The sequence below is a fragment of the Gossypium hirsutum genome, chromosome A05 (genome assembly GCF_007990345.1).
Source record: "Gossypium hirsutum isolate 1008001.06 chromosome A05, Gossypium_hirsutum_v2.1, whole genome shotgun sequence".
Lineage (NCBI taxonomy): Eukaryota > Viridiplantae > Streptophyta > Magnoliopsida > Malvales > Malvaceae > Gossypium > Gossypium hirsutum.
Window position 1 is genome coordinate 12,516,411 of NC_053428.1, and position 21,789 is coordinate 12,538,199.

Below are 21,789 nucleotides of genomic sequence, written 5' to 3' on the forward strand. Positions count from 1 at the left end.
GAATTTAAAGTCAAGCATGAGAGTGAATTCATTATTTATAAATGAGCAAACTCAAGCATTTGCTTTTATTCCAAATCAAGCTTGAGTTGTAAAAGTGAAACTCAATTGAGATTTAGCTGAACAAGCTCCAACATTGAGTTGAATTGGAGGCTTGGAGCTTCTTACAACTAGAACTCGGCTCAGTTACATAGTAAAATATCACTCGGTAAATTAAGTTCTTAAATAAGCCTAGTTTAGTGCAATGGCTTGAGTTGAGTTCAGTTGAGAATATTTGGATATAGTTTTTTTTAGTACAAACCCGAATAAGAAAGCACGTCAACATGATTGTATCTTTTAGACTGTTCCTAGCGCCATGCTAGTGCGATCTTTATGCCATCTACGTGATAGTTTTGACAGACGACATTCAAACATCCTATATGTACAAATTATTAAAACATGAAGCATTAATGTGCACATAGACAAACACAAATCAGAGACTTTCAGAATCATATTCCCTAACTGCAACAGCTCTACTAGATGCATTTCTTTGAAAAACTTAGCACGCATCGTTTCCATTAGCACGCATCGTTTCCATTAAAAAACATAGACCAGGTGATGGTAAACCGTAAAATGTAAGATCACACTAAAGGCTATGGACTAATTGACAATGATCCATTATATTGGCTATGAGATTGGAACCTATGTTGCTTTGACCCTTTAAGTTTTCCTAAAAGTGTTGGTATCCGACATATTTGGATATGAATATGAATCTCTCTCTCCAAATATAAGCATAAGTTTTTCTTTTTGAATATATCCATGTCCGATATCCAACCAAGATAAAAATATACTTGGCATATGTAATCACTAAATAGCAAATAACCGCCAAATCGATATCATCAACAACCAAGTAGTGAGAAAAGTAAGTAGTTACATGAACACTTTTGACGTACTGATTAAACCAACTTATTCTGTAATTATATCCTTACGGAGTTCAACATAGGAACCTCAGCAAAACTAAAAGAACAACAACTTCAAGAGCAAACTAAGAAACAGTCATATGAATCTCAACAACAGGAAAGAAGATACATTACTTGATCAAGCTCCTCCTTCTCCAAAGGGTTCCATCGTCTCCTCACTGACATTCAGGCCCGCCATTTCCTCCTCCAATCCACAACTATTTTCTACTAAAACATGAGGATCATTGTAATGCCTAACTGCTTCCACAATTCCCCGAACACGCTTATACGGATCCGAGCCGTTGTCAAACACTTCTGATCCCACAAAGACACCATCACACCCCAACTGCATCATCAATGCAGCATCTGCCGGAGTTACAATTCCACCAGCAGCAAAATGCACCACTGGTAGTCTCCCCATTTGCTTGGTTTGGGCAACCAGATCATAAGGGGCAGCAATTTCCTTCGAAAACGCGAAAACTTCATCTTCATCCATGTTATTTAGAATCCTGATTTCACCCATCACAGACCTGACGTTTTTAACCGTTTCAGCGATGTTACCAGTCCCCAACAAGGCCCCCTGCGTTCTAATCATGGCAGCTCCTTCCCTCACTCTCCTTAACGCATCCCCTAGGTTCTTGCAGCCGCAAACGAAAGGGCATCCGAAATTATGCTTGTTAATGAAATTATTTTCATCGGCTATTGCTAAAACCTCGCTTTCATGGATGTAATCGACTCCTACTCGTTCGAGAATCTGGGCTTCGACGAAGTGGCCGACCCGGGAACGAGCCATAACGGGGATTAATACGCAGCGTTTTATTTGTTTGATGATCGAAGGATCCGGCATGCGCGAAATGCCTTGGCAGTTGGGTTCGGTGATGACTAAACAACAGGCATCGGCTTCCTCGGCAATTTTTGCTTGGTTGAGGGTTGAGACTTCGACAATGGCGCCGCCACGGAGCATTTGGGCAAGCCCCGCTTTGATAGAGAAGGAGTTCTTCTTGGCGTCGGTTATGGACGTGGCTTTGTAGAGTGTTACGGCTCCGTCCTCTGCCATGGCTGCCAAATGCTTGTGGAAATGTTTCAAAGGAAGAAGCCAACGAGGAAGCGTATTTCGGATTCTTTTAGTTTTGGTGTCTGGTAGATTGCTTGTAAGGGTGGGAGCCTAAGAGGGAATAAAAGAGGGGTAGCTGTTGGTGTTTTGTTAGTTCGAGAAGTTTCTATGAACATTCATAGATTATTCATAGACACAGGAAATTTATGCAGGCTTCTTCTCCAGTTCTGGCTCCACGTTCGGATTAAACAATCTTGCTTGCAATATACCGAACTTTTGCCTTTTACCTTTAATTTTTTTTTCCGATATTGCATTTAGCCCACCAACTAACACATTATCCCAGTTGGAATTTATAATTTTTTTTCTCAAATTGTTATAAAAATTGTGATTCCATCAAAAATTTGTATTTTCTTTTGTAATCCTGTTAAATATGGAACACTCGAGACTCGTAACATTAATAATGATATAATTTTCTTAATAAAAAATATATTATTTTTTTCAAAAAAAATATATATTAGTTTAAAAATCTAAAAGAAATTAAAAATTATAAAATATCTGTATCTAAAATTTTAAAAATATTACAAAAAATAAAAACATCTAAAATTGAAGTTAAAAAAATTCAAAACCCTAAAAAATTACATTTGTGTCTAAATAAATTACAAACAAATTAGATAAAAAAACATTTATAATAAAATTTATGGTTAGAGATGGGCGGATATTATTATAGATTCTTCATATTAACAAAAATGCAAAAAATGATTATTTTAAAAAAATATTGAAAATTTTTTCATGTTTCTTTTTGTCTTTTTATTTGTTAATTATGTATTAGATATTTTTTTACTTGAAAATTTGAGTTTCAAATATAAAATTCTTGAAATCTCTTTCCAATTTATCTTCTCCTTGAAAAAGAGAAGTAATTTTTGTCAATTTTTCATCCCCTCAAATCGATGGTAGGAATCAGAGATGGTGGAGACGCAATGGGAAGTCGGATTGAGAGAGGTCGTTGGATACAATGAATATTACACTTGTGCTCTAGTATAAAATTAGGACAAAGAAAACATAAATTTTTTAATTAAAAATTCAATTATTAAAGTGAATAGTAAAATTAAACTTAAATATTAAATTAAACATAAAAATTAAACTCACACATAAATTTTAAAAAACCCAATCAATTAATAACTTCCTAGCCTAATTACTATTCGGTACTATAAAAAAAACCTAAGTTTGATGAAACGTGTCGTGTAGTTAGAGGGATCCCACAAAACGAAAGTGGGAGTTTTGAATGAGCGCAATTGATTAATTTCTCCAAGTGGGCCCCAGCCATGTAGGACGGTGATGGTTGATAGGCGCGTTTTCTTTTCTCAAAATAAATCCAATTTACCAAATATTACTGGATCCTACTACCACCACCAAGGCTCAATGCGACATCGCGTAATATTCCCTCTTGTTATTCCGCGCCACGTCCCTCACTTGTCCCACAAATTTCAAATTACTCCGTCTATTCCGCTGATCCCTCTTATTTTTCACTCTTCCATTTGAATCTTGTCTGAAACAAAGATAATTTAAAAAACCCGATTATAGATCCGATTAAATATTAATCGGGTTCATTGATTTCTTATTTGATCATGTCGATTTAAGAAGGGACAGAGAAAGGGAAGCTTTGGATCGAAGCGTCGAGGTTTTTATTATGATATCAAGTAATTCAGAAGGGGGAGAGAGTTGGGAGATGAACGGAATAGGAAGACAGGGGCAGAGATCTACTGCGGCGGGGTTACAGGTGCACCATCAGAGATAAGACAACATTCGGATAATTTATTCCAAACGACGGCATAGGGCTTCAGTCTACTGGTTTCAGCATATTCACTCTTCTAACAACTCTGCTCCTCCACTTCAGGTTCCCGTAGACTCATTGTTTGTGGTTTCTTATTTGTTTTGAGAGCATGATTGTGCATTATATGGCGGCAGAGGAGGAGAAGAACGTGGGCTAGGTCTAGAATGTAGAGAAATGTCCGGAGGGGTTCTAATGCGGGCAATGACTTTTTCATGGAGCCTACGACTCCTCCATTTAGTTCTCTACCGTCAAGCCAGAGGAAGAATGGTGAAGAGTCACCTAGTGACTTTAGTCCTGGTCTCATAGATCTGCATTCTTTTGTTACGGAGCTTCTGCCTGAGGTTGGTTTCACTTGGCATTTCTTTAAAGAGTATGAATGCAAGTCGTGTTTTTTTTTTTAACAGCTCATCTTTATGTGCGATATGCACCCTGTTTATAGTTAAATTTTTGCGTATGAATGCAAGTCGTGTTTTTTTTTTCGTCAAATTATAAACCATCAATGAACTTGAAAGGTATTTATACTTTTGTTTCCCCCATGATTTATGCAGGTTAAACATTTGAGATTCAATTGTGTGAGTATTTAGACTGCTGGATATGATGCTGAATGACAAAAAGATATGTTGCATATGCTTTGTATGGCGTCAAATTTGCTTTTTCCCTGAATAGAGTTTCTATTGGTTTTTGCCTGCAGGTGCGCAAAAGACCTCTTAATAAAAAGGTGTTAGTAAGGAATAAGGAAGATATTATGGAGACAGTTTCCAATTCTCTAGTAGTCCATGAGACTAAACTTAAGGTAACAATTGTTTATTCTCTACAAGCTCAACACTATACCATACTAAAATGGTGAAATATGAATAGGGATCCAAAATGAACCCTAAGAATCTGGTCTATCCCAATTTTATCCCCCTGCCATTGCATGCAAAAAAAAAAAAAGGCATTTTATTTTTATGTTGTCATAATTTATTACTTGGCTTTTGACATACTTTAAACACTCATTTTCTGGTATTTCTTTATCTTCATACTACATTTTCTTGATGCAATTTATTCCTGATATTTTGCAGGTTGAGCTAACAGAGTACTTGGAGCAGCATGAATTTGTTTTTGATGCTGTGCTGAAGGAGGAGGTCTCAAATGATGAGGTGAGTGCTTATTGGTGGATAAAGGAAGCATATATTACAAGACATGGATTTCCTAGAATGATTGTTTTCTTTAGCTTAGTCAAGCTTATTTTCTGTCGGTTTACCTTGAAACTGTCGAGCCCATAGTTCCTATGATTTTTCAGTGCACAAAAGCTACTTGTTTTGCACATGACCAAACCGGTGAATAGCTGTTACTAAAATATCGAATAGATACTATGGAGTTAGTTTTGCATGACCCAAAATTTGAATTTATTTGTTTTAATGTAATATTTGTATATTTGTAAATCTTTATGAATATATGTTGTTATCAGTAAGTTTTTTTTGGATATCCTTTGTCTTTTGTGAGGACTGAGGATAACTGTTTTTATCTATTTGGTTGGTCGTTAGCTTCTTATGAGCCTAAATTTGGCAAAGTTGAGGGATGCCTTATGGTTTTTTTTTCCCCTGCAATTTTTTCTTACGGACATTAAAATTTACCTTCTTCATCAAGTCATCTCATATTTTTGGATTATTGCTTTAAGCTATCTTGCACTGACAGGTATTTCTCTTGTCCAGGGAGTGGAAAAACCTATACTATGAAGCCACTTCCCCTTAAAGCTTCTCGGGATATATTGAGGTTGATGCACCATACTTACAGGAACCAAGGGTTTCAGTTGTTTGTGTGCTTTTTTGGGATATATGGAGGGAAATTATTTGATCTCCTCAGTGATAGGAAGTAAGTTGTTGTAAGCATTCTCTTCATCTAATCAGTGCTATTTGTTTATTTGCTGATAGCTAAGCTTTTGTTTTGCTGGAAACTTTTCATGCTGGAGGATGGTAAGCAACAAGTTAACATGGTAGGTCTGCAAGAGTACTGACTACTGAGTATCAGATGTAGAGACTATTAATGGGCTTATTGAGAAAGGACGTGCCACAAGAAGTACTGTTACCACTGGTGCAAATGAGGAATCTTCCCGTTCTCATGCCATACTTAAGCTTGCTATCAAGAGATCTGTTGATGGTACTGAATCAAAGCCTCCCCGTCTTATGCAAATCCTCGTTTATAGATCTGGCTGGAGGTGGAAGAGGTGCAGATGCTACAGATAATGATAAGCAGACAAGGTACAGAGCAATCTTTCAAATGCACTGGTGATTATAGCTGAAATAAAAAGGAAGTGTTTTTAGTATCTGATATATATTGTAATTTGTCTGTTAGACAATATTGAAAAGTAGATGTTATGCCAAATAGTCAAGAGTTTCTGAATCGTCTCAACTTTTCTTTGTCATGTTGGTGTCTTATCTTCTTAACTAATTTTACTTAATGATTTGTTATCAAGACAAACATTTCAAAGTTAAATGTTATTCAGAAGTCTATATGCACCTGCAGATGAAATTTGTTTCCAGTTCATGATGTTCAGCTCTTTCCAGGATTTTGTTTAATTTCGCTATGTCTGTTTAATTTAGCTTGCTTGCTTTGAAGGAGTGCATAAGAGCTCTGGACAATGATCAGGGTCACATACCTTTCCGAGGCAGTAAGCTGACAGAGTCACAGAGGTTGTAAGGGACTCATTTATGATTTCTATTGAATGTAAAGCTACATCTGGGGTCAAGAGCCTCTCGGAAGGGAGAAATCCCAAGAAAGATCTGTTATCTTCAACCTTAAACCTGAAAGAATTGATTGCTCAACCCCTATCTTCGGTTTTACCAACAGCATCAACCTTTGAGGACGATATTAATGGCACATGGGTTGACCAAAATGAAAGAGATGATTTTGATGCATCAGAAGATCCTTTTGAGAAGGAGAAAATGACATGGAAGAAAAATGTGAAGCCAGATCAATACAGTTCCTCTGTTTCCGAGGACAAGTTGTGGAAGCCTAATGGTCAGATAAAATGGAAGGAACCCACTGAGATCCGATTTTAAACATTCGAAGTCGGATGATGATTTGAATACCCTCCTACAGGTAATTTTGTAATAGAATTCTATTGTTAGAGACATGCAGGGCAAATGATTCATATGTTCAATCCTTAGTGTTTTCTTTCACCCAGGAAGAGGAGGATCTTGTAAATGCTCATAGAAAACAGGTGGAGACTATGAACATTGTCAACGAGGTAAACGATTTGACGATTTCATGTTCAAGCTTTTTGTTTTTCGCCTGACTAGAATCCGAGCTCTGAATATTCCACGTTGATTCGATATTATCGTAATTCAGAAAGCGGTATTTATCTTCGGCAAGGCATGCTAGTTACGTTTGTTTGTGCTGATACGTTCATGTTTATTGAATGTACACAAAAACATTACAGGAGGTGAACCTGCTGGTTGAAGCAGACCGACCTGGGAAGCAGCAGGACGGTTATATATATAGACTGAATGCTATTTTTTCGCAGAAGGCTGACGACGTCGTGCAGTTACAAACACAATTTGCTCATTTCGAGAAGCTTTACAGGAGCATAACATTTTAGTATCTTGTTCTGGCTATTGGTGTTCAGGGATGAAGAGTAGTAAGCCAGAGTGGTGCAACCATGGGTTTGCTTGATGATTCACTGATTGCCATTCAACACCCTTCCCTTCTTTCTTTTAAATTATATATATAGCCTTCAAGCAATAGGCAAAGGAAGTGATGGATTTACATGCTATTGTAAAGTTCAGCAGCATTGTGATTGGATGCATTATTTGAATATGTCACACCATCTTTATTTTATGTATTTTTTAATCCATACTATTATTATTTAAGAGATTAGCTGAGTTCGGACTCATTTATAAAATTACTAAAAACTCATTAGTTTTATTAAACAATAAATATTATTATGAAAGCATTTTTGTTTTTATAATTTATATAAAATAATAAAATATCTATATAGATAATGGGAGTTGAACCCAAAGTCTGATATAATATTGGGATAGGAGATGGAGGTAACATGTTTAAATCTGGCAATAAATATTTGAAAAGAATTTTAACTGAGTTTAAGACAACATTCAATTTATATTTTAATTTTATCAATTCAATTAAAGTCATATTTAATTTTTATATATATTTTAATAAATTTATTATATAATTTTTTCACCTACATTATAAGTGTATAAGAATCTAATCTTATTTAAAGGGGTGAGTAAGTTTAGTATCATGGACTAGTCACACTTATTTAGTTAATAAAAATTGCATATAATATGAATTAAAATTATAAAATAAAATAAAATTAGATATAATCAAGTATTTTAATTTTAAAAATAATTATCCACTAAGAGAAGCTCTATTTTTGGACTAAGAAAAACAACTTAATTCTTTTAAAGGACTTTTTTATCCTTGAAATCTAAATTCTAAATTTCTAATTTATAAGAAAAAAATTTATTTGAACTTGTCACCCATATTTTAACTCATTATTTTTTTCCCTTTCAGGTTATGTCATCTTTAAAATATTGGCCAATGATGGTTTTATGATAATAATAGTCTTATGAACTTTTGAGAATTCATGTTTGAAATGTCATCGCGTGTAATGAAATTAACAATGAAATTAATAGGTTAAAATCAGCTATGGAATAAATATAAGAGAACTGGATCCTCTCGATTTTTACTTCCAGGTGCTCACAGCACCGCAAATTCTTTCATAATAACTTTGATGGATTTGATGGCTGAACCAGACTCAAACCCTGATTCTGAATTTGGGGTCAAACGTCCCAAGAGCCACTCATCAACATCACCTACTGCATTCAATGTTTCACCATCATTTCACAACATACTGTTATCGGAATCAACTCTATAACCTTCCTTTGAAAAAGTTGAACAGCTTTTCTAATAACTGGACTCGACGGCCTTGATTCTCTGGTTTTCACTTTCATCCAAAACTCAAACAAATTTACTATGAACATCCATTTTCTATTGATGCAAAGTTTATTCAAAGCAATATTTGATATTATGATACGAATTACATGCAAATATACACTTCTTAAATCTTGATATGAAACTTCTATGATTTACTGATAACAATGGATGCTCAACCAAATTATAGCAATCCAAGAGAAACAGAAGAATGCAGTCACACACACACACAAAACAGATTAAAAAAGAAAGTATTTAGGATAAGAACACAGGTTCATCTGAACAAGAGTATGTATGGGGAGACAAGGATCTACAGCCGAATCGACCCAAATCTTCGCTTCGAACGGCTGATGCTGGCAGAGGCCTGTGGAAGAGAGAATTCTGAGTACATATCCATGAAGAACTTGTCGACGATTGAAAGATAGACCGGACTTTTAAGTCGAGAATAATAATGGAGTGCTTCTTCAACATCCAATACATGTTCCATATCACCAACATCCATCATCTCCAGCTCTTTCATCTTTTGAGCCAATGCATAACTTCCTTCTCCATTTCTGTTGTAATAGTACTGTTCCTCCGCTTTGCTCAGTTTTGAGCTTCTCACTTTCTTTTTCTCCTCTTTTCCTCCATTTTCCTTTCTGTTCTTCACTGCACTCGTATCTGAAAAGTTCATCAAGCTTCCATTACATTCTTCTTCTTCTTCTTCCCTCATTTGTTCTTTCAACGACATGGATATGATGGCATCTTTCTTCCCCATCCTTGATTCCTCTACACCAACTTCCCAGCCCTTACAAAAGTCTGCCAAGGATCGATCTTTTTGGCCTTTCCTCCTGCTGCATCCAGTGCATGAGAAGGGGTCTGGGAGGGTTGGTTTGGACAGCTTCTGGTATCCTACAAAGAAGAAAGATTTAAGGTTGTCAACTGATTTGTGGAAAATGTTCTTGGTCTTTTGTGTGGATTCCATCACCAGCATTTTTTGCCAGTGATGTTTGTATGGGGGAAGGCTTTGTTAAGCTCTTTGATGTCTCTATCTGCAACTAAAGACACAGCTCTAAGCTTCTTCTTCTTCTCCTCCAACTGTTGTGTCCAATATACAGGTCAGACGGATTGAGACAAGAGATGTTTCTTAAAGGTTACTTAAAAACAAAACTTATATTACTTAGACTCGGGTGTGTCTCTGATTCATGTACGTGTCCCACATGAGTATGTTAGAAAAATGAAGACTTAAAATAACACAAGACAAAGCTAATGGAGCCAAAAGTGCAAATATCTTCCCAATCGCTTGCACTTTTCCTTGTTTTTCTCCTTAACCCTCCAATATCTGGGGCGAAAAGATGAATTAAATGAAAGTTAAAGATTTAAGAGATTGAGGTCTTAGGAATCTAATGATCACAAATGTTTTTCTGTTTTTGACTATTTGTTGTTTAAAGTGCAGTGCTATTGATTAAGATGCAAAGCAAAAGGCATTAGGTTGGGTGAAATTTAACTGATATATAGTCCACACTTTCAACTACTACCCTTTTTTGGTTTACTATGATGACCAAACTGAAGGACCCATATTGTTGCTTCTTACTTTCTTTCTTTTTTTAAACTCTTTTTTTGTTGAATTTCACAACAATCAATCTGATATCAACATGGCATTTGGCACCACATCTCTTTTTAAGATTTTTTGGTGCGATCATAATTCATCATCTAGAAGTCCTCCTTTTGATTTGACTCATAAAGTAGTTAAATTCAATTTTTGTTTCTTATACACTTTAAGATACAGATATTGAGATATGAATCATCCAAATCTCTGAAATATATCCATGTCAGACATATACATGATTTCGAGTAACATAAGCATGAAATGGTCCTATTTGTTTTTTTGGGGGGGGGTGATGGCATCTAAAGGACCCAAAACTCAGTTGCCAATATTAATGCAAAGATAAGTGCATGTTGATGCTTGCATGGTGAAATCACTTTCTCACAGTTGCCATCGCTGAAATAAAGTCGTTCCACCAACCTAAAACAGGGAGCTTGAGCCTTTGTTACTTTTTACATAAAGATAAGCCTAAAGGAACCAAGCCAACAAACTTCACTTAGCAGTTTGCTTAAGAAGAGCCTTCCCCTCTTACCTGATAATTTCAAACCCAGAAGTGTTCGAAAATCGAAATGGTTGTAAGAATCTTAAGAGGGAAAAAGCCTAAATAAATAAAAAGGAGAAAAGCAAAAGCCGTTAGATATGGTTAGAGGATAGCTTTTTGGTCCCTTTTGTTTAGGTCTACATTGGCCCATTCAGATAGCGTTAGGCCACTGGAATGATTGTGTTGGTAATATTTTTAATTCATGTCTGATATGATGATTTTTTTACATTGTGTATAATACAATGTGTTTGAATGGGAATAAGTGCACCGTAATTTATGATTTGTGTATAAACTTCTTTTTCAAGAATGTGGTGCATAAGAACAGGTTTCAAGTAAGCATGGTCATCAGTTATCTGCTCAATTTCTCCTCTACCTGAGACTGATGAAATCAATTAAAAGAGTATCAGAAGCAGTTCTGAGAAACTGAACACTGAACAATGATCCAAGTGAATTAAATTCCCACCTTCATCCTTCTTCTGAGTTGTGACCACAATAAATATCCCTCAACACATATACCTTACAATTAATTGATTGTGGTACTCATAATGCTTAGCACCTACTAATTGATTGGTTTTCAAAATATTCCCTGGCCTCAGCTCAAGGAAATAATTTTAAATTTTACAATTCTAATTTCGGTATCGTATAATCTTTTAACATCGAATCAAAATATTTTAAAAAAATTTAACCAAACAAAATGTTTTTTTTCTTTTGGTTAAAACAACTATAAAACATATAAAAAAATACAATGGTAATGTTCATTTGTCTTGAAAGTTAACTGAAATTTTAAGTCTTGAAACACTACATAATTATTAATTTTAATTAATTCGATTAATTACCTGATTTCGAACTGAATTAATTGAAAACAAAAATTCTAAAAAATGATTTAACCAATCTCTGACCAAACTAAGTTTGACCACCGACCAATTAACTAAATTAGATCAGTTCAATCAATTAATTCGATTTTAACCGCAGTTTGAACATCCCTGATTCCAACTTTATCAATGTTAGTAGTTAAATTTGATATCTAATTTTTTTTAATATAGTACCTAAATTTGATAAAAGTTATATAAGTTACTTTTAACATGCTAAAAATGTTAATTTTTTTATACAAGTAGTTAATGTATAATCGACACATAACACTTGTATATGAAGTAATTTTAAATGTGGACAAAATGTAAAAATTTTATTTTTAAAGACTTAATTAAGTTTCATTTAATATTTATTTATTCTTTTCCCAAAAATCTTTAAAAATTTTAAAAAATTTCACGCAAATAAAAAAGCTAACTTGAGATTTTACGTTTGCATTGGACCAAAACAAAATTTAAATACCAAAAATAAAAAAAAATCAAATTTGAGTACGAAATATATATTAAGATTTTTTTGGCAAAAAAAAAACCTGATTCCTGTTCAAAACTATTTACCCAATTTTGTTTTTGCCAGTTCAATAACAACCATATATTCCTGCTGGCCCAACCCAAGCTAATTTTTGAGTGATAGTAATTGGACCAAAAGTATGAACAAGAAGTAAGAGATAGGCCCATTGAAGTCCAAGTGTGGCACATCTCAGCCTTAAAAAAACCCTTGTTGGTGCCTTCTTTTCGCTTCCAACTGGTATTGTTAGAAACCTCCGCCGCTCTCTTTCTTCTTCAGAGCCACTTAGGGTTTTTCCTGCGCCAGCTCCAATGGTAATATGCCAAACCAACACACCCTTCTTTTATATCTCTTTTTCCACCCCTTGATCTACTTGTATATTTGAAAATGAAATAAAAAAAGTGGTAATGTGCAGGGAAAGGGAACAGGGAGTTTTGGTAAAAGAAGGAACAAGACCCACACTCTCTGCGTTAGATGTGGCCGCCGTAGCTTCCATCTCCAGAAGAGCCGTTGCTCTGCCTGTGCTTTCCCTGCTGCTCGTAAGAGGACATGTCAGTGCCTCGTCCGCTTTTTCTTTGTTATCAAGATCGTTTATTGTGTTTTTCGTTTTTGTTGTTAACTTTGTTCCTAAGTCTAATTTGCAACTAGATTTCTCGGATTGACTAGTGGGGTTTCTTTCTTTATGTGCTTATATATCAAAGCTAATATCTTTGACATGAATATCTATTTGGGTTTCACTTTGAATGCGTTTATTCAGATAAGAATTCAATTTCCTGAATATGGTGGGAAAAATGGTGTGATTAAAATTTTAAGATGCTTCTGTATAAAACTATGGACTTGTAGTTCGAATCAATGTGTTTTCTGCCTGAACCATAGATTTGTCAGTTGTAATGTTACATGAAATTTGCTTATACCAGTAGTAATACTTAAAGTACCTTGAATGAACATGCGTTTTGATGTGTTTATATGTTACGATTGGATTGTAATTTGGTGTTAGTCCTTAAACCTAAGGGGAATTTTTTATTGTGGGATTCAGATAACTGGAGTGTGAAGGCAATCAGAAGAAAGACCACTGGAACCGGTAGGATGAGGTATCTGCGCCATGTCCCTCGCAGGTTCAAGACTGGTTTCAGAGAAGGTAATGAGTTGCTAATTCTTTTTGCTGACGGGTTTATAATTTTAAGCTTCTTGTCATTCTGTTTTGTTCAAAGCATATCTTTGGATTTTGTTTCTATTTTCAATTCCGGTGTTGGATCATGATCTAGGTACTGAAGCAGCACCGAGGAAGAAGGTTGCAGCAGCTTCTGCTTGAGGTATTACGAGGTTGTTTTGGATGAAGCATCTTTTTTTAGGAAAACTTTTACGAGAACATTACTCTCGAGGGGTGTCATTACATTGAATGCTTTAGCTGTTTTTAGTTTATGATTATGGAGTTGCACTAAATTTTGAACAAGGATGAATGATTTAGTTTTCCTCTAGTTTATTTTTGAGGAGTTGCTTCAAATTTTGAACGAGGATGGACAAGGCTATTGTTGGTTTACACTTAGTTACTTGATACAATTTTTTTGGATGAAGTTAACGTATGTTCTTGTTTTTGGTTATAAATGATGCCCTAATCTTGTTTCAAGATAGTTGAAAATTTAAAGTCATTTGTGTTTCGCTTATTATTGTCAACACTACTTCTAGTCGAATATTGTGGTCGGAGAAAACACTTCCATATATGCTGAAATTTTAGGGTGGAAGCCATAAGACAACAGTTTACTAGTAGCATATATCAGTAGCTATTTAGGGTTTTATTTGTTTCTCCTTGAAAGCATTATTTGTGGCTGGAACATTTGCAACCTGGGTTTACCTCGGTGCTTTGTAGTATTTAAAGTTAATGTTGTAGGAACCGCTGTCGCTAAGAGGCTCATATCCGTCATTTCTCTGTTTCCGTCCTTGCTATGTTCCTCTAGCATGTAAAAATGGAAAATTTTTTGACGACGCAATATTTTACTGTTGAAGTTTAAATGTCGTGAATGAAACAACCATCTATCCTACAAAAAATGGGGAGGCATTAAATTTAGGGATAATATAATTTATGCCCAAGTAGGTGATTTTGGTACTTGTAAGTTTTTTCAACTTTGGTGGTTAGATTATTTTTGTTCATGAGCTTAAAAAATATAAAAACTCAAAATTCGATGGTGTTATATTTTTAACTTATTTTATATTATCATTTAAAAATTAAAAAGTACATAATTTTTTTATTCATGACTTGGTATCATGTTTTAATAAATAATTCCATGATTAAATTGATTACATTATTGGTTTTTGATTCAACCGTTTCAATTATTAGACGAACAATAATAATTAAACTCCTTCAACCTGTTTAACTGTAGTTTTTTTCTTTTTGTTTTTTACTTTTGTCAGTCTCAAGCTGTTTTTTTCTTCTTCTTAATCTGGTTAATTCTTTTGTTTAAATTAGTATATTAAATGGTTTTCGATTCGATCTTGTTTGTTTCAAGAATATTGGATATGTGAAATTTTCTCTTAATTTAAGTTTAAGGATTAAAATAAGTTTAAGTGTTAAGTTTTAAGTATCAAAATGAGTTTAAAAAAAATAGAAATACTAAATTGAAGTTAAATGCAGGCTAATTTACCAATATGTGTTGAATTGAAGAAAGGTAGGGTGTGTTTTTAGTCACATCAATTGAAATTTGACACATTAACTTTTTTTAGTTGATAGTTAAATAATTATAATTTTATTCTTGAGTTTTGAATTAAATTTCTCTTATAAATATTTTAATATGTATTTTTTATTTCATATTGTTTCAATTTTTTAATAATTTTTAATTAATATTAATAAATATATTATTTTTAATTTTTTATTTAAATCTATTTCCGTTTTATTTATAAAAACAAATAATAAATATATAATTACATTTTAAAAATATTAACTAATTCAAATATTTGTATGTTAAATATTTATTTTTTCTACTTATATCGGGTAGAGTGTAAGTACCTGTCGATCTGGTTCGGTGTCAAATTGAAGCGCTACTTTGCAGCGACACGTGCCAATAATTCATAGTTTTCGGCATGAACTTTGGACATTGAACCCCAATTTTCACATTCCTTTGGGCTTGGGTGTGGGAGGGGGTAGACCGACAAAACGAAACCTCTAGAGATTTTGCGTGTAAGGGTAACTATAGCTACTTTTACCATTCCCAGCTTCAGACACAATTCCATTTTTGCTCTCTCTGTTCTTGAATCCAAGGTTCCTGCATCAGAAAAGCTTTTCTTCTCTCTGAATCATAAGGATCAGGTGTCTGAAACATTGTGTAAAAATCCATGGAAGCAACGAGAGGACGAGAAACCACAGGGTTACTAGACAAGATCCTCCCTCCACGCCTGGAAGACGCCGGACTCGAGGATTGCGCTCTTCCGCCAGATTCCATACACGAGGCCTTTCTCAAAGCCGCTTCCGCCATCAAGTCACGAGCAGCCAACATCTTCCACTCTGATGATGAAGATGAAGTTGAACGCGGATGCTTAGATGACCCATTTCTTGACAAGAGTAAGTGCTCCTCCGATGTTCTTGTTTCGCCACCGTGTCCCGACATGTCTGACGCCGTAGTGGTTGGCGGAGGGTCGCCGGATCCAACCTCGGACGCTGTGGAGGGCTGCGTAAAGGAAAAGGGATGCGGTAAAGAGGTAGAGGAGGGTAAGGATATGGTGATTGTGGGTGGTGATGGTGGAGAAGCCGCGGATGGGAAGGGTTGTTTAGATGATGAGCTCAAGGGTATGAAGATTAAGGGTGAAGAGAAAAAGAAGAAGAATCAAAATCAGGAGGACGATGATGAGAGGGAAAAGGAAAAACCAATTCTGGTTGAGGGTTTTGTGTAAGGTTCTGCATGTTGATGCTTCATGATGAAGAGAACAAAGAAGAATGTAGCTTCTTGTCTTTTTTGCACATTTTTTTGTTTCATTTTGAATAGTTTAAGGATAATGGATGTATTTCATCTTTACTATGAATCTCGCTGCTGTCTATTTAACCAAACTCGTGGAAGGTTTTTAGTAGAATAACTTGTTGGAATTCAGATTTAAACCAGTTGGGTCATATCTATATAATCATAAATTCTCTCTCTCTAGTCTCAAGAAAGTAGGAATTGCTCGTCCTGGAAAATTTGCATAGCCAGGGTGAACCCCCCCGCCCGCCCCCATTATCAGTGGGAATTTGGGTAATGTTTATAATGAAAGAATGGTCCGTCAATTGAACTGATATCAATTTTCTTTTTTGTTCGAAAAATGAGCATTCATTCATATACAAAATAGCACATAATCGCCTCAAAGTTGGGTAAATTAAGGAAACAGTGGCTTCAGCTGTCAACACCGGCTTAATGCAATCAGGAGGTTCAATGCAAATACTGAAGAAATCATTTAAGTTCAAAACATTTGAGTTAGCAGGGAATTGCATCTTGCAAGAGCGTCAATACTGCTATTTGCATGATAGGTGCCATCTCGGTCCTGATAAGGAGAGTCCTGTAGTATCAAATAGTTCAGCTAGTAACCGAAGCATCCAGTTCGATTTCCGGTTTCTTAATGTTGGATCTAAGAGCTAGATCGAGTCCGTATCTTAATGCTCAGAGCTCAGCTTCAACGCTAGAGGCGTTCGGGATAAATCTTTATGAGCCGAAGATTCACTGGCCATTATGGTCCCCGATAAGGGAGCTGGCATCCCCTCTGCATGCGTGACCAATAGGGGACCCATATGAGTCGAGTTTTTGCCATCCATTCATCGGTGGTTTCTAAGAAATACTGATAACATAGGGTTTAGCAGCTAGAATGAAATACTCCCTCGCTCTTTGGTTCTTCCAGTGAAGATGGAGGAGTTTTGCGAGCCAAATGGCTGGGATGAAGAAACCAAAAACAAGGCTCCAAAGTCCAAGACTCGTCCAATTATTGTGCCCAACCAATATCTTAGAGTACTATCTACCCTAATCCTTTCTCAAATACGTGGCTAGTTCTATTTCAAGGCCCTCCATGTAGGGGAAACTGAATTTTTGGGCCTCTTGCCTGGATTTTGCTACCAGAGTTGTAGCCCAAGTTGGCAATGGTTGCGGAATTTGGACTCCATTACTCCTAAAAACTAATCTGTCTTTTTTCACAAGTCCTACAACTTCTATTAAGAATTGATTCAAACAGCGGTTAAATTTTTTAACATAACCCGACAACTTCTTTTCTATGTTTTAAATGTTTTCACGTGAAACACTAGATTTTCCTTCTATTGTCAAACTGAAATCATGTTTAGCTGGCCTATAACAACTTAACAACGCAATAACATCACTCCTTGTGTCTCATCACTCTCTTGACTGAATCAGATTATATAAAATTTATATGTCTACTTTATTATGTTATCGTAATTTTATTTAAAGTATTTTATATTTATAGGAATTTTAGAAATTTGTTTGTTCGTCTTTTATATATATATATTTCAAATTTAACTTATTTATTTGTGTCATATAATTATATCATATCTATTATTAGGTTAAAGACATGAGAATTTACTCTTGCTTTTACGTAGAATAAATGAATTTTTTTATTAAAAATAATAATATGATATACAAAATTTCTCTTCTATGAGTTTCAATAAGAAAAAGGAAAATGTTATAGTAAAATATGAAAATAATCAAATCATTCCCAAATCAATAAATTATTCAAAAATCACATTTAAATACACTTAAATTCAAGGACGAAACTAAAAAAATTTTAGAGGATCAAATTAAATTGTAATTTTTACAATAGTAAAAATATAATTTTACTATTTTAATTGTTTATATTTTTATAACTTTTAAAAGATTAAATTAATTTTTTTTTACTTTTTAAGGAGGTCAAAGTATAATTTTAATTTTACTATTTAAAATTTTAAAATGTTTAAATAAAAAAAAGTTTATTTTAGGAAAAATCGTACCTTACCAACTCTCTAATTTCACTCCTCCTTAAACTCAGATTTTTCTAATTATTTACAATTTCAATTAAATTAAAATACAATCCAACAATTACATTCTATAAAAATACGAACTTCTATATCTTCCCAGCACTTCTATAATCAAAATTCTCACTATCATATTTAAAGTTATTTATAGTCGCACCAATTTCTACTTTCACAAGTCACGTTTACTTTCTGTGCCAAAGTCACATTTACTTGGTCCCGCACTCACTCGTGTTTTTCGTTTTCATCTTTACCTTTATTTATCTCTTAATAATACTCCATCTATTGCCCCATTATTATTATATTCCTAATTCAAAACAGGTTACTGGCTTTACTATTTAAACAATCAAAATATAAAATTTTATTATAAAAATAGATTTAAAATATTTCAATTAATAAATCAATATAAACAAATAAAACCCCATTTATTAGTTTTAAGCTAATCACCCCAAAGAATCATTAGCTATTGATATTTTAGTGTTTTGGTACCCAATCTTTTTGACTCATCTCTCAATACCTCAAAGTAATAATACTTATCTGTTACCCACTCGCAAAGCGTGATGATTAACAAATTCCCACATTTCAGAATAGATTATTAGCATCCATTAACATTTCTTGTGTAATTAAAATAACAATAAATTTAAATTAATGTGCCTATATCATGTGTACATTTTGTTTGATTTATTGTTCGATATCTTTGTACTAATATAATTCTATTATAATTAAACACATAAATATATTTATGAATCTTTTGTATTTATAATAGTAAACTTAAAAAAAATAAAGAATAAATCTCAAATTTATATATAAGCTTTGATTTAATATGTAATTGTATATATAAGTTTTAATTTAGTGCAATTATATACGTGAAACTCTAATTGTAGCTCAAATGTATACTTGAAACTTTAATTTTGACTTAATCAAATACATTCAAATAAATAAATACATTAATTTATTTTTATATTAGATAAATATAATTATTTAAGCATGTAATATATAAATATAAAATGATGTTATATCAATACTTATGTTAATAATTTACAAGAATTAGATCAAATCAAAATTTCTTATATACAATTGCACATTAAACCATAGTTCATGTATAATTTTAGGATTTATCCCTTAAAATAATAAATCTAACAAAAAAACGTAATTATTAAATCAAACTGAAATGCCAAATAAATATATTACAGATGCGATTTGTGTGTTGTGTGTATAGAAGATATGTACAAACAAAAAATATTGTCTATTGACTATACATAAGAATTTGTTTCCATGTTCCTATATTATATGATAAATGCAACATTGTCCAATTAAGTAATTAGATTTTGTCTCATTTTCTGATTACATTAGATCCCATAATATCTTCCACCCTTCAGAACCAATATTTAATGACCCAAGTATTGTGCATGACATTCGACCTTTAATTAAGAAATTAAAAAATTTTAAGCCTTTATATTCGAATCATTGAATAAAGAAAAAAAATTAAAATATACTTTAAATCTTTATAAATTAAAATTTTAAATTTTACTTTTTCTAAAGAAATTATTTTCTATATTCTTCAGATTTCAAAATTTAACTAATTGTTAACATCATTCTAAAAATTTTCTTTTAAATTTACTGAAATAACATCGTAAAATTAAAAATAGCATTTATTTAATAATAATGTAATAAAAAATAAAGTTATAATCTATTTAGTAACAAAATAATGTTAACAATTAAACTTTAATTTAAATTTTTATATTTATATGTTGTATTAAGCCGAATCCTAATAATCATATCAGAGTATATACGAAAAAAAATATAATATTCCAATAAATGAGACTCACATTTAAAATACTAATTATTATTTTTATCTTCTTTCCTTTTCTTTTTATATAAAAGAAAACGTTTTGATTTTCAAGATTTCCTCGTTTAAACCGAGATATTTTTAAATGAGATTTCCAGATATTAAAAAATTAAATTTATCGGATGCTACTATCTAAAAATAATTGCCTGGAAAAAAACAAAATTAAACTCTAAGTTTGTATTTTCTTTTTCTTTTTGTAAGTTTGCATCTTTAATTGTGCTAGTAATTACTAGCAACTTCAAACCAACAAAATGTCTCTTCTTCCCATTAGTTCGATTTTACCCATGCTTTTCAAAATATTTACAGTAATAAATTCGAAATAATTTAATATAAAAGTATTCAAATTAAAAAAATATATGAACTTTAATTTAATGTGTAATTATTTGATTTTATATAATTTTATAAATAAATTTTTTATTTGATCCAACTCTCACAGATTATTTGATACAATTGTTGATATTGCACACAAAAATATTTATATTTATCCCATATAAAAATAAATTAATGTATTTCTTTATTTAATTGTGCTTGATTGAATTAAAATTAAAGTTTCGTGTATATATTTAAACTAAAATTAAAGTTTCATGTGTATAAATGTACAAAATTAAAATTCATATATCAGATAGCACATTGAATCAAAGTTCATATATGTTTTTTTATATTTATCCCTTAAAATAAATAATGCATATTTTATTTTATAATTTAAGAAAAAAAATACAAACGAAGGAAAGGTATTTGTGAATCTTTTAATTCAAGTGTAGCATCGTCAATATAACAATAATAAAAAGGGGAATAAATTATATTAGGATCATCTTAAAAAAATATAGTTTTTAGGCATTAATAAAATAGTGTCACGTTATCAAATTTTAAAGATAATAAAGTATTAGTATACACTCATCTATATTTAATATATTCTCCAACTTAGTTTAACTTTAATTAAATTATTTAAAATACTTAATTTTTTTTAAATTATAAACAAATCTTTTCTTTTTTTACAAAATCTAATCAATTTATTTTTTTCCATAAGTTAATAGTTTTATTTTTGCTCAACCAATTTAAAAATAATAATTTTTGTGCATTTTTTCTATGTCATTGACATATAATTTTGATAATTATTTCGCCTTGAAACTAAAACCTCAAATCTTAAACCTTGAACATTGAACCTCATGATTTAGGGTTTGAGATTTAAGCTTTAGGTTTATAGTTTAAGGAGGTGGAGTTTAGGGTCGTGTGTAAGGTTTAAGGGATAAAGGGTTGCAAGTTTGAGATTTAGGATTTGGGTTTAAGAATTTAGGGTTACGAGTTTAAGGTTTAAGTTTAGGGTTTTATAAGGTTTAGGGTCAGAATTATCAAAATTATGTGTCAATGATATAAAAAAAATTGTCTAATTGTATTTATATAATTAAAAAATAATTATAAATAATGTAATGAGAATAGTATATAAAATAATTTCTTTATAAATGAGTGTATAATAAAAATGAATATTTAAAATTTAATGACATGACAAAATTTTATTAGTGACTAAAATCTGATAAAAGAATCCTTATTTTTAAACATAAACAACCTTTTACATCTTTTTATCGCAAGGAACGTGATCTGCTATGGACTATGTCTAAATTTTGTCCATTTCCAAGACCACGTGCTACTATTTTTATTTATTTTACCAGTATTGATTTTTTTTTTTTACTTACTGGTATTGAATTCTATTTCATCCTTCCAC

At 32.6% G+C, this 21,789-nt stretch overlaps 4 protein-coding genes across 9 annotated transcripts; 3 read left to right on the top strand and 1 right to left on the bottom strand.

Moving 5' to 3' along the window:
* Positions 1–848: 848 nt before the first annotated feature.
* LOC107941089 (pyridoxal 5'-phosphate synthase-like subunit PDX1.2) lies at positions 849–2,379 on the bottom strand. Its single transcript, XM_016874612.2, has one exon. The coding sequence runs from the start codon at positions 1,990–1,992 to the stop codon at positions 1,075–1,077; it is 918 nt and encodes a 305-aa protein (XP_016730101.2). The 5' UTR covers positions 1,993–2,379; the 3' UTR covers positions 849–1,074.
* A 1,009-nt stretch (positions 2,380–3,388) lies between these two features.
* LOC107941088 (kinesin-like protein KIN-13B) lies at positions 3,389–7,643 on the top strand. 6 transcript variants are annotated; one of them, XM_041113457.1, is made up of 9 exons: positions 3,389–4,161; positions 4,369–4,392; positions 4,512–4,613; positions 4,882–4,959; positions 5,498–5,674; positions 5,772–6,060; positions 6,403–6,901; positions 6,987–7,049; positions 7,242–7,643. In XM_041113457.1, the coding sequence occupies exons 1-5, from the start codon at positions 4,033–4,035 to the stop codon at positions 5,552–5,554; spliced, it is 390 nt and encodes a 129-aa protein (XP_040969391.1). In that variant the 5' UTR covers positions 3,389–4,032; the 3' UTR covers positions 5,555–5,674; positions 5,772–6,060; positions 6,403–6,901; positions 6,987–7,049; positions 7,242–7,643. The 6 variants fall into 6 exon arrangements, with proteins under 6 accessions (XP_040969391.1, XP_040969390.1, XP_040969389.1 ...); XM_041113456.1 differs by having other exon boundaries at positions 5,498–6,060; XM_041113455.1 differs by having other exon boundaries at positions 5,498–6,060; positions 6,419–6,901.
* A 4,801-nt stretch (positions 7,644–12,444) lies between these two features.
* Positions 12,445–13,792, top strand: LOC107941070 (60S ribosomal protein L37-3). The gene is made up of 4 exons (XM_016874589.2): positions 12,445–12,566; positions 12,668–12,803; positions 13,289–13,390; positions 13,518–13,792. Exons 1-4 carry the CDS (start codon positions 12,564–12,566, stop codon positions 13,562–13,564), a joined length of 288 nt encoding a protein of 95 aa, XP_016730078.1. The 5' UTR covers positions 12,445–12,563; the 3' UTR covers positions 13,565–13,792.
* Positions 13,793–14,507: 715 nt separating this feature from the next.
* Positions 14,508–16,373, top strand: LOC107941095 (uncharacterized). Its single transcript, XM_016874625.2, has one exon. The coding sequence runs from the start codon at positions 15,580–15,582 to the stop codon at positions 16,132–16,134; it is 555 nt and encodes a 184-aa protein (XP_016730114.1). The 5' UTR covers positions 14,508–15,579; the 3' UTR covers positions 16,135–16,373.
* Positions 16,374–21,789: the final 5,416 nt, after the last annotated feature.

Coding starts and splice junctions, on each gene's coding strand:
- LOC107941088 (XM_041113456.1), top strand. CDS start 4,033: ATGGAGCCTACGACTCCTCCATTTAGTTCTCTACCGTCAAGCCAGAGG. Junction 4,162..4,368: donor TTACGGAGCTTCTGCCTGAG/GTTGGTTTCACT, acceptor TGATTTATGCAG/GTTAAACATTTGAGATTCAA. Junction 4,960..5,497: donor AGGAGGTCTCAAATGATGAG/GTGAGTGCTTAT, acceptor TTGCACTGACAG/GTATTTCTCTTGTCCAGGGA.
- LOC107941070 (XM_016874589.2), top strand. Junction 12,804..13,288: donor TGCTGCTCGTAAGAGGACAT/GTCAGTGCCTCG, acceptor TGTGGGATTCAG/ATAACTGGAGTGTGAAGGCA. Junction 13,391..13,517: donor CAAGACTGGTTTCAGAGAAG/GTAATGAGTTGC, acceptor ATCATGATCTAG/GTACTGAAGCAGCACCGAGG.
- LOC107941089 (XM_016874612.2), bottom strand. CDS start 1,992: ATGGCAGAGGACGGAGCCGTAACACTCTACAAAGCCACGTCCATAACC.
- LOC107941095 (XM_016874625.2), top strand. CDS start 15,580: ATGGAAGCAACGAGAGGACGAGAAACCACAGGGTTACTAGACAAGATC.